General features: G+C 38.7%; 1 protein-coding gene across 1 annotated transcript in view; it reads right to left on the bottom strand.

Moving 5' to 3' along the window:
• Positions 1 to 16459, bottom strand: part of PLXNB2 (plexin B2) — a 397958-nt gene that overhangs the window by 59327 nt on the left and 322172 nt on the right. Inside the window, exons 16-18 of the mRNA XM_042469905.1 lie at positions 14820 to 14968; positions 13301 to 13409; positions 1489 to 1625 (exon numbers count right to left, since the gene is read on the bottom strand). Coding sequence (XP_042325839.1) covers positions 1489 to 1625; positions 13301 to 13409; positions 14820 to 14968 — 395 coding nt within the window. The remainder of the gene's footprint in view (positions 1 to 1488; positions 1626 to 13300; positions 13410 to 14819; positions 14969 to 16459) is intronic.

Here is a 16459-nt window from a genome sequence, read left to right as displayed (position 1 = left end):
GTTTTGGTAAAAAAAAATCTTGGTAAATCAAGACTAACATATTTTTTATTGTTTTCATGGGTCTAACTATAGTTGGAACTATGAACTGGATTAGGCTGGAATGGTGAGCTGGGATTGTTTTGCTTGGGAAAGATGGATATTTTAATGCTATTGATGATAACAGAGTTAGAATCTCTGAAAAAATTATTAGTCAGATATAATTGTTGTTATTTTGCCATTTCTGTCTTATTTTGAATATTTAATAAAAGATATCTGCATTGATACATTGACATGGAATGTGTCCTGCCTAACCTTATCACATGTGGTGCCATCATCACCCAAACGTCATCAAAATGGGGCAGAAGCATCATGATGTGACAATCATGCCTGGCGCTTCTAAACTGAAATGGAAGTGTTATCATCATGGATACATCATAGAATCGTCAGGGAAGCAGCCTTTTTCTTATTAACAGATTAATCCGTTAATAATAAGAACAGGGCTTCTCCGTTGATGATTCCATGATGATAATTATAATTAATTTAATTTGTTTTATTTATATACCGCTATTCCAAAGATCATAGCGGTGAACAGCAAGTAAGCTAATTAGCAAGTAAGCTAATTTGCCCCCAACAGTCTGGGTACTCATTTTAGCAACCTTGGAAGGATGCAAGCCTGAGTCGAGCTTGGGCCCTTTTGCTGGTCTTGAACTCGCAACCTTGTGGTTTTGAGTGAATGGCTGCAGTACAGGCATTTAACCACTGCGCAACCAGGGCTCCCTTTGATAATGCTTCCATTTCAATTTAGAAGTGCCAGGCATGATCACACTGTGACACTTCCACCCCATTTTGATGATGTTTGGGTGACGTTCCAGACCGCGTGTGATAATCTCCATAGAGACTCACAACATGATGGCATTACATTTATTGCAAAGCATGTGAGAAGTCGATCAAGACATTTCAGCTAGGATGGGATCACTTTTGACAGTTATGCTTCTACACAGCAAATGGAAGTTGAGCAATGGTACTTAGCTAAATGTCCCCAAACTATCTCCACTGAAACATGTTGCGTAGGAATGGAAAAATGTTAAAAAGAAATGAGCAAGATACAATTGTTTGTCTCAAACAGAATATAGCCATTTAGAATAGAGCCACTGATATACACAGAAGCTTCCATTGCTTCCATTGATTTAATGGTCTACTCTAGTTGGAACTAATGACTGTATTTAGGCCAACGCCTTTGATGATTATTTTTATGTATCTAAGTAACCAATTGCTATTAAACTCATTTGCCATAGATAGATATGTGTGACATGAGAATCACAAGGGACAGAAACAGAGATTGGTAGTTTCCATTAGTTACCAGAATGGTTAAGGAGAATTAGCAAATAAGGAGAATCGCTTCAGATGATGCCAGGATAGTTCAAATGTAACTAAAGGAACAGAAATCTGTAACATATACATTAATTATAGCTAAGGTACAGTGGCAGATAATGTTTGTTGTCCACTTACACTTTACAGGGTTCATGGTCAAGGTAAACTTTAACATCTTGAATAGAGCCAGTGTCCAAGTTTGTGCCACTGACGGTCAGGACAGTTCCTCCAGCTTGGGGACCTTTTTGGGGATATATTCCTGTAGGTTCAGGGTCCTGTAACCAGTAAATCACAAACTGGTTAAACTCAGTTATTGCTCTAAAAAGGCACATTCTAAGCATGGTAATAATGCTTATCTGGGGGGAAAAATAGATCAGTGAAGAAGAAATGAAAGGGATTACAAACAGACTCATATTTGAAGATTACAGAGCTATAAGCTGCTATTGATTTCAAGGCCCTAGCAGCAACACTGCGGATTAGCTGTCTGTTCATTTTCTGAAGGTTTCCTTTTGAGCTTACAGTTTTCTTAGTTTCAGTGTTTCCCCCTATTCTTTACTGAGTGATAACTGTATCAGTCCCAAGAACAACAAAGCAAGTTCTTGAATGTTATGAGAAAATGTAAAATCAACAACAACAACTAGGGTTGCCATTTGAATATAAGGCAACATTGTACCAAGCTATTATGGATGCCCATTGCACTCCAAGGACCATTGTGACTTTGGTTCAACTTGCTCACCTTGGCTGCATCCTCATGGCAGAAATAATCTGGTTTGACACCACTTTAACTGCCATGGCTCAGTGCTATGGAATTCTGGGAACTGTAGTTTGTTGTGGCACCAGAGCTCTTGGCTGCTCTGGTGCCACAACAAACTACAGTCCCTACAATTCCATAGTATTGAGCCATGACAGTTAAAGTGCTGTCAGACTGGATTATTTCTGTTGTGCAGATGAAACTCTTGTGATACTTCCAAATCAGCCAATTTCCTGTTGGTGATATGGCTGCATACGTGTGTACACACACACACTCAAGTGAAAAAAATATTTTCTTGTACATGGATAATGGCATTTATTAATTTATTTTACTCCATATCTGAGTGGAAATCATAATCCTGAAAGCCAAACACCGCATCCCCTTTTATAGCATATGACAAAAAAACACAAAAAATATAAACAAACACTTAGTACCCACAAACTTCAGGAAAAGACAGAGACTGACTCATTGTCTCAGATACTACAGCGAAACAATACAAACTAGAACTGCATGCTCACATGTGTGTTGTCAATGTTCATGACTCCTTTCTGCAGTAAGCCCAGAAAATATTTTGAAGGCTAGTGTGTGTGTGTGCATGCCTATTTTATATTCTTAGACTCAATATATATATATATATATATATATATATATATATATATATAGAGAGAGAGAGAGAGAGAGAGAGAGAGAGAGTACAAGGCACCAATTGAAAGAATTATAGACATAGATGGGAAAGTCTTTCTATTTTCTGCCCTGCTACTAATAATTCATTAGCTTTTGTTTTGAATATAGTGCACACCTTGTTATGTTTTATTGCCCAGATTACTTGCCAAAAGGTATCATGAATCTTTTTCTTTCGGTACCACAGTAAACTTCTTAAGCAGTAATAACACCAATTCATCTTCTATCCAGGCATACCCTCCTGTAGAGTATATCAGCTTAGGAGCTACAAGAATAAAGTCTTGTAATAGATGGTTTTAGATGGATTCCTGACAAAACTTAATGGCCTGGGCCTGATTTTACAACACATAAAATAGGCTTCGTTGGCCCAGGCTTGGTTTCTAAAGCATAGTTCAAGAATATTCATGACATGATTGGTGCTACCACATTCTTGCAGGCCACAGAAGAGTAGAATAGAGTAGAGGCAGGACAGCCAGCTTTAGCCCTTTCAAACCTGTTATCTTGTGACAGACATTCTAACATGGTGCCTTCTGAATTGTTTCTAGCCAGATGGTCACTGTAAGAACTAAACTGGGTTATTTTCATCTCTTCCCTTTCTATCCTTGCTTGTGTCATATTTTAAATTTAAATTGTAAGCCCGAGATACATGGGATAGTTATGCTATATATCTTTGGGAGTTGTTCAGGAAGATTTTTGGCTAATACCATACATATGGACCTACTGCTTTTCTAAGAAACAGGTAATACATGTGGATCTAGTTATAACACTATGATTATGTGCATACAGACACAGTAATTTGCTATAATACTCTATCCTTTCTTGTGAAATAACTTGGCACCACATGTTTGCCCACTCCTACATTAAGATGTGACCCCTCAGGAGCGTTATCCATGAAGGCACATGCCTCAGTTACATCTCAGTGGGATGTGCTCTATGTCAGGGGTAGGCAACTGTTTTGAGCTGGGGGCCGGGTTGCTGTCCCTCAGACAACTGGGGGGCCAAAGCCAAAAAATAAATAATTAAATATTTTTTTAAAAAAAAAGTAAATAAATAAATAAACCGGGACAAATGTAGGACAACATTTTCAAATGGTGGATACTTTTTTAAAAAAAAGTGGAGGACATGCAAAAAAAAATTTCTGATTTAAAAAAAATGTTAATATAAATGCATGTTTCTGAGGCGTCTATAGACAATTGCCCCCCTTGCCCCTGTGTGCAAGAGGCCAAAGGCCCCGGCGGCAATCGGCGGCAGGACTGGGCTGGGGCCGGTCCCAAGGCCTCGCCGGGCCGCATCTGGCCCACGGGCCGCAGGTTGCCTACCCCTGCTCTATGTGGTGTCTCCATGCATTTAGTTCTGTGGAGGTGCTCTTTTCTGTGTTATGCCAATATCAGAGCTATATTTGGTGAGGTCACCCAAAAAAAAAAAAAAAAAAAAAGACTTTCTCTGTGGCTTCTGAGAACCACCCCTAAACAAAGACATTATAGTTCTAATCCAAAGGAATGAGATCTGACACATACATCTAGTTAACTTCACGTTAGAGCTTTTCAATTCATAGAAATCAGGCAAGGGCAACTGTGGTCTTCCAGGTAACTGTTACCCACAACCCTTATCAGCCCTAGCCAGGATAGCTAACAGTGATGATTACACAAACTGCAGACCAAAAACTGGACCATTGTTGTTCTCTTCTCAATTAAGTGTTGAATGGAAACAATAGGTGAATTTGGCTATCATGGATAACCAGAATTCCAGGTTGCTGAGGGTAAATCACTCTGCAAATGTAGTTGTTTTTGTTTTGTACTTTCAATTATGGTAACCCTAAGGAGAACCTATCATGAGGTTTTCTTGGCAAGATTTCTTCAGAGGGGGCTTGCCGTTGCCTCCGTCTAAGGCTAAGGTCACTCAGTGGGTTTCCATGGCCAAGCAAGGATTCAAAGGCGGGATACACACCACCATATAGTACGTACTGTATACGTACTAGGGTTAGGAAGGGGCGGTGCTTTCGCACCCCCCTAACCCTAGTACGTATACAGTACGTACAAGATAGCGGCGCCCCTTCCACATGGGCGCCACCATCTTTACGTACTGGACGCATAGCGTCCAGACGTGTCGCGGCGCTTATGACGTTGCGAATGCGCCTGCGGCGCCTCGCGACATCATAGATGCGCCACAGAAAGAAGCTCCGAAATGGAGCTTCTTTTTTGCTCCGCGCAGGAGTCGCGCGGTTTGGCTGCTGCGGCTCCCGCACGGAGCAAATGGCGGCGGCGGGGGAGCGCCGCAAAGCGGCGGTCTGTATCCCGCCAAAGCCTTCTCTCCAGAATTATAGTCCAACACTCGAACAACTACATCATGCTGGCTCTCCATGCATGTCTACACTGGCTAATCATTCCTACCACAGCTCTTTGGCCTTTAGTGTATTGCTCATGCAATTAACCCAACTGGGGTAGTCTACCACCTTTTCCCTTTTCAGATGGAGCACCCTGCCAAGCTTTGTTCTAGGATTATTTCTCTAGCTTTTTCGGAGAGAGACAAGCCAGGGAGTGGACTGCTACTGGGTTTTCATATCACAATTTGTTTAGCTACTCCTGTTGCACACAAGTAGCATTTGCTCTTGTTGTAAATCACTGGGCAGCATGTACAGTGGACCCTTGTTATACGCTGTGGTTTGGTTCCAAGATCCCCCGTGTATAACAAAATCCATGTATGCTCAAGTCCCATTAGATATAATGACATAACAAAATGGTGTCCCTTATAAAAAATGGAAAATCAAGGTAAATTTATACTTTTTTGGAACATTTTCAAACCGTGTATGCTTGAATCCGTGTATAAAAAATCCGTGTATAAGAAGGGCCGACTGTAGCAGTAAGACAGAGAACCTAAAGAAACTTGGCTATGACACCTGAGGCTGCCTAACAGGATGAACTATCTGTGACATTGTAGGAAATTGCACACTCAATGCATAGTGGACTTTACATGGTATATCAACCATATACACAGACTTGTGCAGTCAGGGAGAATACCTGTAGTCACTTGCAAATAAATACTGACTCTAATCATATATTACCTTACAGCAAAATGTAAGCACTTTGTTCAAACAAAGGAGATTTAACATGCACTCAGCTCTGTTACTGAAATTACTGGGACTACATTTAACCTTTGTTTTGTTACTCACCCTCCCATCACTTTTTTTGGCCAACATTCAGCATGCATACTGAACCATATATCAAAACTGGTTATAAAAATTATGCACATGATTTTTAATTTTGAAGAAACATTTTTTGGGAACATAAAAAAGCTGTGTAACTTTTCCTTTTTGTTTAATATAATCATCTGGTGCTCAACAAAGCTGCCTCAGCACACCTAATGTTTTCTTTAATGGGCCAATAAAGCAAACCATAAACCTTTTTAGTGCTATAAATTTAATGAAAGGCTCTTTTTAGAATGAAATTGTTCACAACGGGTTGCCTGGAAGGTTTTAAATCTCTTACTATTTTGTTAGAGAATGCTGATTTGATGATGAAACCACCATATCTAGCTTTGTATAGCCAGTATCATATCATTGTAGCTAATCTGGTTTGTAGAACAATAGCTATCAACTTGATTTGTCCTGAGTGATTTGTTCAAGTAGGCCAGAGATAGGAATTGTGCAGTCTTCCCTAAGGTGTTGAACTGCAAATATGAGCATTCTTCACTATTGGCTGCTGCTAATCTGGTATGCTGTGAGTTGCAGTTCAACAATATCTGGAGGACAGTGTGATTTCCACCCTGAGATAGGCCAATACTGAATGTCTATCAAAGCGGATTAGAAATCATACCAACCAAAATTTATCCTAAAAGCACATTTATACACTATCTATTTAATAGTGACTATTTTAACTATGAATATTTGAATATAAGATAGCATGTATGTCTGTAGCTTTATCCTTATTTTGGGAAAGTGAAGGCGTAAGCATTTATTCTAATAAATTAATATGAACTTTATTTAGTTAAATAAATAACATTATCCAAAATCCTGTTAGTGACACACACATACATTTTGAATGGGCACAAGAGGCTTTTTTTCAGTCACTTGTCTCCCATCCGAAACCATTTCTCCCTAGGTAGTTGCAGTTAGCTAGAGAGAGCAAAAGAGGCAAAAGAATAAGGTTGACATTCTGCCTCCTTTCAGTAAATTGCAGCAGGAAAAAGAGACAGTTTCTGCTGCTTCATGCTCTCCAACAATCCCAATTAATCCTCTGTTGTCATCCTTTTTCAGATGTATTTAAAATATCAGTTTCTCTCTCCTCTCACTTTCCCCCTTCATCCTGTGCTTATTTCAACTGCTGCAAAGTAAGTAATTTTCACTCTATTAACTTAGCAGTTGGAAAACAGGAGGGGGCAGAATCATGCCCTTCCCTGTAAACTCAAGTAAAAACAAACTGCTGCAACCTACCCTGGCTTGTATATCATTAACAAGACTTTTGTTTAATTTTTAAAAAAACTGTGTTAATTGTCTTTAACAGCTTTTGCCACTTTGACCACTCTCTGATGCTGCTTGGAAATAATTTGCCCTGATTTTCATCTGTGAAATGTTGGAGAATATGCTGCCTGGTTAACTTCCCCTTCATGGCATTTAACACCAGTGGCCTCATGAGACTTGGTCTGTGAAAAGAGAGCACAAGAGTATACAGAGTGCCATCTAGGATGTCAGCTTATATCTTTTCACACAATGTGAGAAATTAAAAGTAAGAAATGTAAAAGAAGATAAAGCAGGCCTGCCTGGGGGAATAAATTATCTGCTTTGCAAATATCAGTAAAACTATCAGTATTCCACATGTGTGGAATGGCTAAACCCTGAAAACAAATCTTTGCTAGTCCCAATTAGAGCAGACACAATGAATCAATGGGATTTACATGCATGTTGATTTACCATTCAGCAGCTGATTCAACTGATCCCCTCTAGTTGCAACTAGTAATTGGACTGAATTACTATGACATTTATATGCTGCTTTTCTGCCATTTAATAGCCTTCAAAGCAGCTTACATTTAATATCATATCAAAATAAAATAATAAATAAATAAATCCAAAGGTCCATTAATAAAATTAGACAACATAAAACAATAATTGTAGCTGGGTTTTAAAAAATAGACTTAACAACAACGTCAATGGATTGGCATGGACAGAGTGGTGATAACACTAAAAATAAACAGTTTACACAAGCAATTTGACCATAAAAATATGAAATGGGAAGAAACAAGACCTGGCCCAAAGGATCCTTTAAAATGATAAGAAGCTGCTTTGAGGGGTATTGATATAATGGAATAATACTGTTCCTCTATTATTTTAGGAACAGCAAAATTTTCACTGCTCTTTCCTCCACTTCAAAGATTTTTTTATGAAACTGCTTGCTCATCTTATTGTTTCTGAAGTGGCCCTGGAGCACTCTATCAATGTTTGTTGTGGTTTTAAAGACAATGTTTTACAGTAACATTTAACTTCATCTGCAGGATCAGCTATATAACAAAGAAGAGATTTAAAGCCATATCTGTTCTCTAAAATAAAAAGAAGGAGCCTTCTGGTAGATAAATTATCCACAAACAATGCCTATAGGCGATTGCTGAGAAAGACAAAGGCTGTTAAGACAGTGTAAGCAGACTATATTGCCTGGCTTCAAGTTCAAGTGTTCTGCCAGAAGCTGTAAAAGATCATGCCCTGCTCCCAGAGATGTAAGAATACCGCACTCTTAATGTGGTCCTATTGGTTTTTTTGTCCTTTGAGGTCAGCAGCAGTCACTGTTTCTTCACATAACCAGAAAGGTAAAGAAAATGAAAGTATGTTATTATCCATATACCTTAAACATGTACTTATACTGCAGAGACAAATTCAGTAGTAATTGGCATTACTGCATATTTGGTATGCATAAGCCTGCTGCAAAAACAGAAGGAAGGAGAGCGAGAGCGAGAGAGAGAAATCTTTTTACCCAATGAATAAATCAGCAAGAGTTTTAAGTATCTGGCATAAATTCAGATTTTCACTCTTTGCTTCCTACAGCCTTTTGTAGAGCAGAATATTTGCCACCTAGAAAACTTGCTTAGAAGAGTTTCCAAAACCCATGGAAAGGTATTTGGAGGCATTTGGAGGCTGCAGAAGAGTGACAAATATGCACCCCTTGCTTGAGAGCACAGAAGCTACTTTCATGGGCACAGTAACACAGATACTGATGATATTATATTCAAGTCAATCTTTATTTACAGTCAGTAGACCCAGAGAGACATGCTATTAACATATACAATATATAACTTAAAACCATATAAAATAGAAAGATTACATAAAAGATACAGGAAGTTTACATAAAATTAAATTATCAGATTGGGTTATAATACTGGAGATTATTTTTCATCATATAACTATAGATCTAGGGTATGCTGCCATTAGTCTGGCCCCTGTTTGATAATTGGCTATCTCTAATTATAATAGCTAAAGACAAAAAAATTGCAACATAGGTAATATTCATGCATTTGTCTTGCAACAGCATTTTGATATAAAACATTTCAGAATAGCCCGGCTTACTACTCAGTAACAGGGCAATCAGCTGGTTGTGGCACTGGTTATAAAAGGCACATTACAAACATGTGTGATAGATTTTCAAGAGCAAAATCAAATTGAGGTGGGAAGCATAGCTATTAGCATACCTACCAAAAACTAAGTTTGAAGGGAAAACACTGCATCTCACCTTAGTGATCAAGATGCGATACCTTGGAACAGTTAGATTTTTAAGGTATGAAGGCTGACAGAAAGTTCCTGCATAATGAGGTATTAGAGCACCAGGAGAGCAAGATGTAATAGTACTCATCATGAGGCTGTAAAAAGCAATGTCCCAGAGTCTCTGCCTCAGCTATTTTAATGCCTTCTCATGGCCTGATTCAGAAAGACCAACAGAAGCTTGATTTATAAGTCCATCTGCTGGTATAACTGTCCGAAGCAAGGAGATCCACCAACCTGACTTAAAGATGAATACTCTGACTCAAAGTTTGAATGCAAATAGCAAGCATATCCTCCCGACTCTTTTTAGAGAAATATTCCCCAATTAGATTAAGATACTTGATAGCCTATAATTTTGACCACTTAATTTCTTATTTTAGATAATTTTATTGAATATTTATGATTGTAATTGAATGTTTTAACTGTTTTTATACTGTATTATGACGTTTGTCATAGTTTTACCTGATGTGAACCACTTTGATCTTGAGTAAAAGCGGTATATAAATAAACAGTTGATTATTATTATTATTATTATTATTATTATTATTATTATTATTATTATTATTATTATTTAATAGAAAGAGGACATTGTCCCATTTCTAATAAAAGAACTGACATGGGTACACGTCTAGGAACACATAAAAGAGCCCATAAGAATTTTACTTGGAAACTATCAAGTTCAGAATTGGCAGCTTCAATCTAAATAGCTTCTGCATATAGCAGTTTAGTTGCAATCTTTGCATTGAAAACTTTGAGGGCCATGGGTATGAAGTCATTACCCTTGGTATGAAAGAATCTCATGATTTCAGATTTGCTGTCTAGAGATCCTGTCACCACCAAGGATTTGTGATGGTAAAATGTTAGCCCTAAGTATGTTTTCAAATTTCTATTATGACATAAAGTGTGTGTGTGCGCACGCGTGTGCATGCGCTCCTTCAAGTTACCTGTTGGCCTATGGGAACCCCATGAATTTCACAGGTTTTCTTAGGCAGGGAATATTCAGAGGTGGTTTTGCCAGTTCCTTCCTCTGAAATACAGCCTACAGCATCCACTATTTGTTGATGGTTTCCCATCCAAGTACTAACCTGAGCTGACTCTGCCTAGCTTCCAAAATCAGATGGAATCTGGTGCCTTTCAGGAATAAAGGCTAATAGCCTTTTGCTAATCCTTTCATTTCGTCTTAATATATTTCACAAGGACAAAAATAGGAATAAACAAAGATACAATAGCAATCTTCTAGAACATGGCCACATAGCCTGAAAAACCCACAAAATACTAAAGATACAATAGGCTTATCTATACAATCTTAAACTGGAAAGTTCAGGATACAAACATTTTAAATAAACAATTTTTTAAAATGTTGATCGTCATTTACATCCATTTTTAGGTTTGTAACCATGCAGATTAAAAATGATACTGTGGTAGCAGTAGTAATGAAAGCTAGACTTTCACAATAAATGGTCAATGCACTGCAATTTTGCCAACTGCTGTTAGGGCATGACAGCATAGTGTCAGCAGACTACTTCTTTTCTAATTCTGGCCACCCTTCTTTACTTATCTTTCTTCTTTCCTCTTTTGACTTGACCACATTCACTTCCTACGAGCTATTACTCAACATGAAAACTGAAATTTCACAAGCAGAACAAATTTCTCAAGAGAATAACCTAACTCTGACTTCTTATAATGTGGTACATTTCACTAGTTTTGTATTAAACTTCAAAAATGACACCTGATTTTTCTTAAAAGATTTTCACTATACTTGAACAGTGTGTAGTCACTTGCACATCAGAAGTTCACTCAAGCTATGTCTTACATGCATTATAGGATCCTGCAACTTTAAGCATCATGTCTGTGGCAAAACCAATTTGAGACCTAGTCTTTGGTATGGCAACTAGTTGTATGTATAATATGAAGGCACAGCAAGCTACCTAAGCCTCAAATTCTTTATGCCATTGGTTTCGAGTAAACAATCTAACTGAACACATTTTGAGATTAATGTTTGTAGTGCCATTCATAAGACATTCTACATAAATTTCACAAAATCACTTTTTGGATTACTAATCTCAGAATCCCCTAGACAGCCTTGGCAGTGGCCATCATGGCCTGAAGATTTTGGGTGTTGTAGCCTTACAAAGTAACCTCTCTACACTGTGATTTTCAGCAGCTCTGTATTCACTACATAGTGAATACACATGTATTACATACATATAATTATACCCATAGCACATATGGTGGCTCAGCAGTTAAAAAGCTGACTCTGACAAATGCAAGATCAGCAGGACAGCAATTCAAGGCAACATAATGAAGTGAGCTCCTGTCACTAGTCCCAGCTTCTGCCAACCTAGCAGTTCAAAAGCATTAAACATGCAAGTAGATAAATAGGTACCACTTTAGAGGGAAGGTAACAGCATTCGGTGCAGTCATGCTGGCCAATGATCACAGAGTTGTCTTTGACAACATTAGCTCTTTGGCTTAGTAACAGAGATGAGCACCACCCCCTACAGTCGGATATGACTTGACAACCTTGTCAAAAGGGAAATCTTACCTTTTAATGTATTCACTCTTGGTATTACAATAATTTCATCACATGAGCTATCTCCTACAGTACAATTTGCCTTAAAGCTGATTTTCTTTATTAGAGATGGGTGAGAATTCAAGTGCAGGTAACTAATTACTGAAATAAGCCTGGTTGAATTATTTCAAGCAGATTTGATACTTGCAGAGCCCAACTGGAGTACCACTTCCCTAATGCAACCCTTTTAATACCTGTGATCCACTACTAGCTCCTATTGGTCTTCCAAGACAATTTTTTCTTAGGCCCAGGACAGACGGTCCTGAAGCAGCGTACCGTTGCCGATTCTAGGGTTAGGGACTGTGCACCAACCACACACTCCCTAACCTTAGCACGGCGGTGGCCTAATGGCGGTGTTCTGTCCATATGGGTGCCGCCATCTCGACGTAAGTGATGTGCAGCATATAGATGTTGCTGTGTGTTGCGTATGTCATGAGTGCGCAATAAGCGCACTGGTTACGTGGTGCCGGATGCCCCCAAAAGAACCTGTTTTTCCAGGTTCTTTTTGGGGCGGAGGGATGCAGGGCAGTTTGGCTGCTGCAACATCCTCCCAGAGGGAAACAGGCCGTTGCCGGCCTGCCCTTTTGGGGCAGTCTGTCCCGGGCCTTAATTTGTGGAATGAAACAGAAGGCTTCTTCTTCTCTGCTCTGGAATCACTGTCTAGACTACGAGTTCCATGATTCTCTGGCAGGCAATGACCCTCTGTGCTCCATTTGCTGTTGCTTTGGAAGGCTTGAGAGAACCTGTCAACTTTATTGGAGCAATATCTTAATAGCTAACCCATCTGCTTTCTGTAAGATGGGACATTTTTGGCTTTGGTGGGGAAAAAAAGTTGGAATTGTAGCCAGAACATCTGTGCCCTCTGAATGCCTGCAGAGCATTCCCAATGTTAGACTTAATGCTTAAGGGTCTTTGGGTGTGAACATAAGACTGTCCATCTCTTTCTTCTGCTTTAGTACAGTTGCTATTATTGAGTTACTTAAAATAGGATGACATTTTTAAAACTATAATGAACAGACTTCTAAATTCTGTTTCAAGAGGAACTTCTGTGTTCCTAGGATAGGAAATCTAAGCAAATTTTCCACCCAACTGCAGCAACAAAGATTAAGACCTTGTTTACGATACGTGAACACTTATGTTCATCCCAGTGGGAAATGGAAAACAAGATGCTGCATGTAAGGTAAGGTATTGACAAAGACTTACTTACCTGATATGTAAACTGCACTTCTTCTGTTGATGTGCCTTCTTTTCCATTTATATCAACTTTAATTTTACCCTCTTTTTTTTCTGGCACACTTCCCACCTCACAGACAACCCTAGTTGGAAATGACAGAAGTTTGCATTAAAAATAAAACAAACCCAAAAACAAAACCCCAAAACTGAGTGTGTGTCTTTAATGCAGCCCATTTTTTGTATATTATGGTAGATTGATGGTTAGATGTTTCTGAGAACTGTTCCAAAGCGTTCTCGGAATGGCGCCCTCTGGCGGATGTAGGACGCAATTGGAATGCCCGGCAGCAGCGGCAGCATTCCACATGTGTGGTAAACTCTGTTCTTAGCCCCATCCTGTTCCTGCACGTCCCCGTTTTGGAAAGCAACGGACCCGTTTTAGGGCCCGTGTGATAACTTTTGCCTTCTCTGTCAGTGAGCTCTGGTGCTACAAAAACTACAATGGCTGTTAAAGTAGTGTCAAACTGACTTATTTCTGTAGTGTGTTTTGGACCAAAATCCCACTAGCCTGCTGGGGAGTTAAAACTCAACTCAAACCTTCAACTCTAAATACATAAACTATTAAAAGAGCTCTGTCATTTCAACAACCTGAGATCAAAATTTATTTCTTGAAAAGCAAAAAAACAAATCTTAGACATTCTGTTTCCTCATTTGCCATGTATTTATTCTAATATTAACTATAGAGAATTAATATATTTTGATGGCAGGGTTTAAAAGTCTTCAAGTGAACTTAACAAGCTTGACCCAAATCCAATTGTTAGTTGCAACTAGATAAATCTACAAAATTAATAAAAACTTGCTAAGGGTTGACTTATGGAGTTCTCATTTCTTCCTTATGTCTACATCAGCTGGGACTAATATAGTGTTCCCTTGCTATCCGCTGGGATTTGTTCCGGACCCCCCAACGGATAACAAAAATCATGGGACCTCAAGTCCTGTTCTTTTCAATGGGTGTGTGCTCCTGCTTGCCCATGTGTGTGTATGCTCAATGAAAAAGCCAGGGCTTCCTTCCTGCAGAAGCCCAAACTGTGGATGGCAAGCCCACAGTTGGTGCGGGCACACTGTAACTGGATTTACATCAGGAAAGGAAACTATGCAGCTCCCACCCCCCAAAGTAGTTCTTGGATAGCAATTCCCAACATTCATCACCACTGTCTGGGCCGCCTAGAGGAGTTAGTGTGCCCCCCCCTCCTGTAAGATCACTTTTGAAGCAGTCAAGCATCATCTAGTCCAACACCCAGGCATTTTGGCACACTTTTTTCTGGTGTGTACTCGGCTTGTTTTTTTTTCTTTTCCCTCCAAATATACGTTATATATGTATAACTATGTTAAGAACTTTCTCTCTCTCTTTCGTAGGGAGAGGTGGGATATAAATAAAAATGTTATTGTTGTTGTTGTTATTATTATTATTTCTTTTACATTTCAATTCTTAAGTATATATAATCCTCACCTGCCCTCACATTCTCTGGTATTCAAAGCATTTGAAAATTACTTACTTGGTAGAAACAGAGTAGAATTCTTCTTTAAAGATACATTCAGTATCTGCCACTGTTATCTCTTTAACATCTGTTGCTCTGATGCCCAAATTAGATCCCATTATGGTTAATAAAATTCCACCACTTAGTGGTCCATTTTTTGGTTCAATCTAGAAAACAGATTTGAAAAATCTCAGTAGCAAGTCAGACTGATATAGTGAACATTTTACCAGCAGTTGAATATTTAGTGGTGACTGAAAAAGTAGAAAGGAAATGTAGGATTTAAAGTTGAAATTTTGAACCCTGAAATTTTGACCCTTCTGAAAGTTGTACACAAGATCCAGTGCAATGTGAATAGCACAGTTGGTATAGATTAACCTTCCTAAACAATTCCTACCTTAGTCTGTCTCTGCTCAGTTTAATAATTCTTCAGAATTCAAAAAGGTTCTTGGCATAAAGCACCACTATGTAAAAAAAATGTGGGGAAAGAGTAATTTATGTACTTTCAAGATCACATTCTTTTTATTCTGGGGCCGACACTTTTGTACACTTGTACATGTGCCTATCTTGCAACATTTAGGCACTTCTTGGAAACCATGGCTGCATGTGCACTGTAAAAATAATGCAGTTTGATGTTTTAACTATCATGGCTCAGTACTATGGAATTCTGGGATTTGTAGTTTTGTGAGATATTTAGCCTTCTCGGGGTCAGAGAGCTCTGCTGTCACAACAAAGGCAAAACCCAGTATTGAATAGCATGGAGCCATGACAGTTAAAGTGGTGTCAAACTGCATTAATTCAGCAGTATGACAGTAGCCTAAGTTATTTTATACTGTGTACAGGAAATGTGTCACCCTGCAATTCCCATTATCTCTCATGCCAGAAATGGTCCAAAACACACTCAGAAAGTTTGAGACTGTCCTGACTCAGTGCAAGGGAATTCTGATAACTGTAGTTATGCAAGCCATTTACCTTCTCTGTCAAATAACTCAGGCACCACAGTACACTACAATTCCCAGAATTCCCTAGCACTGAGGCAGGGCAGTTAAAGTGGTCTCAAACTGGATTATTTCTGCAGTGTATTTTGGACCTATGGTGGCTAGAGCTGATGAGATTTACAGATCAACAACATGTGGAGAACCATATATTCCTTCTGTTTTATACTCCCAAGAGTATTAAATGTAGTCTGAACTACAGACTGCATGACTAATGCTTTTTAAAACCAATTAAAGGTAGTGGTTTTCAATTTAAGTATTACCTAGTTGTATGAAAATCTTGAAAGTGATGAAAATATGCTCCTTGAGAATTGTTTTATCTTCAGGAATGCAAGGAAGAATGCTTTTGACTTGACCCCCCAGTACATTCTGCAGTTTAAAAGAAACTGATGTATGCATTTTAACTTGCAGATTTAACTGTCAGGATGGAATGTGATTGGCACTATACAGTGATGATATAATCTCCCATTTTGGCAGGTTCATAGAGAAGATTCTTGGCTCAACAAGCCAGGCCCTATTAAGTAAAGAATGTTACATCTGAACCAGCTCACTGTGTTAAATCAAACATTATGAAGAAGAAGGCTGCATTCACACTGCAGAAACAATCCAGTTTGACACCACTTTAATTGCTATGGATCAGTGCTATGGACTTCTAAGAATTGTACT

Source organism: Sceloporus undulatus, chromosome 5 (genome assembly GCF_019175285.1).
Source record: "Sceloporus undulatus isolate JIND9_A2432 ecotype Alabama chromosome 5, SceUnd_v1.1, whole genome shotgun sequence".
NCBI lineage: Eukaryota > Metazoa > Chordata > Lepidosauria > Squamata > Phrynosomatidae > Sceloporus > Sceloporus undulatus.
The sequence above is the reverse complement of the archived record's forward strand: the minus strand, read 5'-3'. Positions and strand labels throughout refer to the sequence as shown.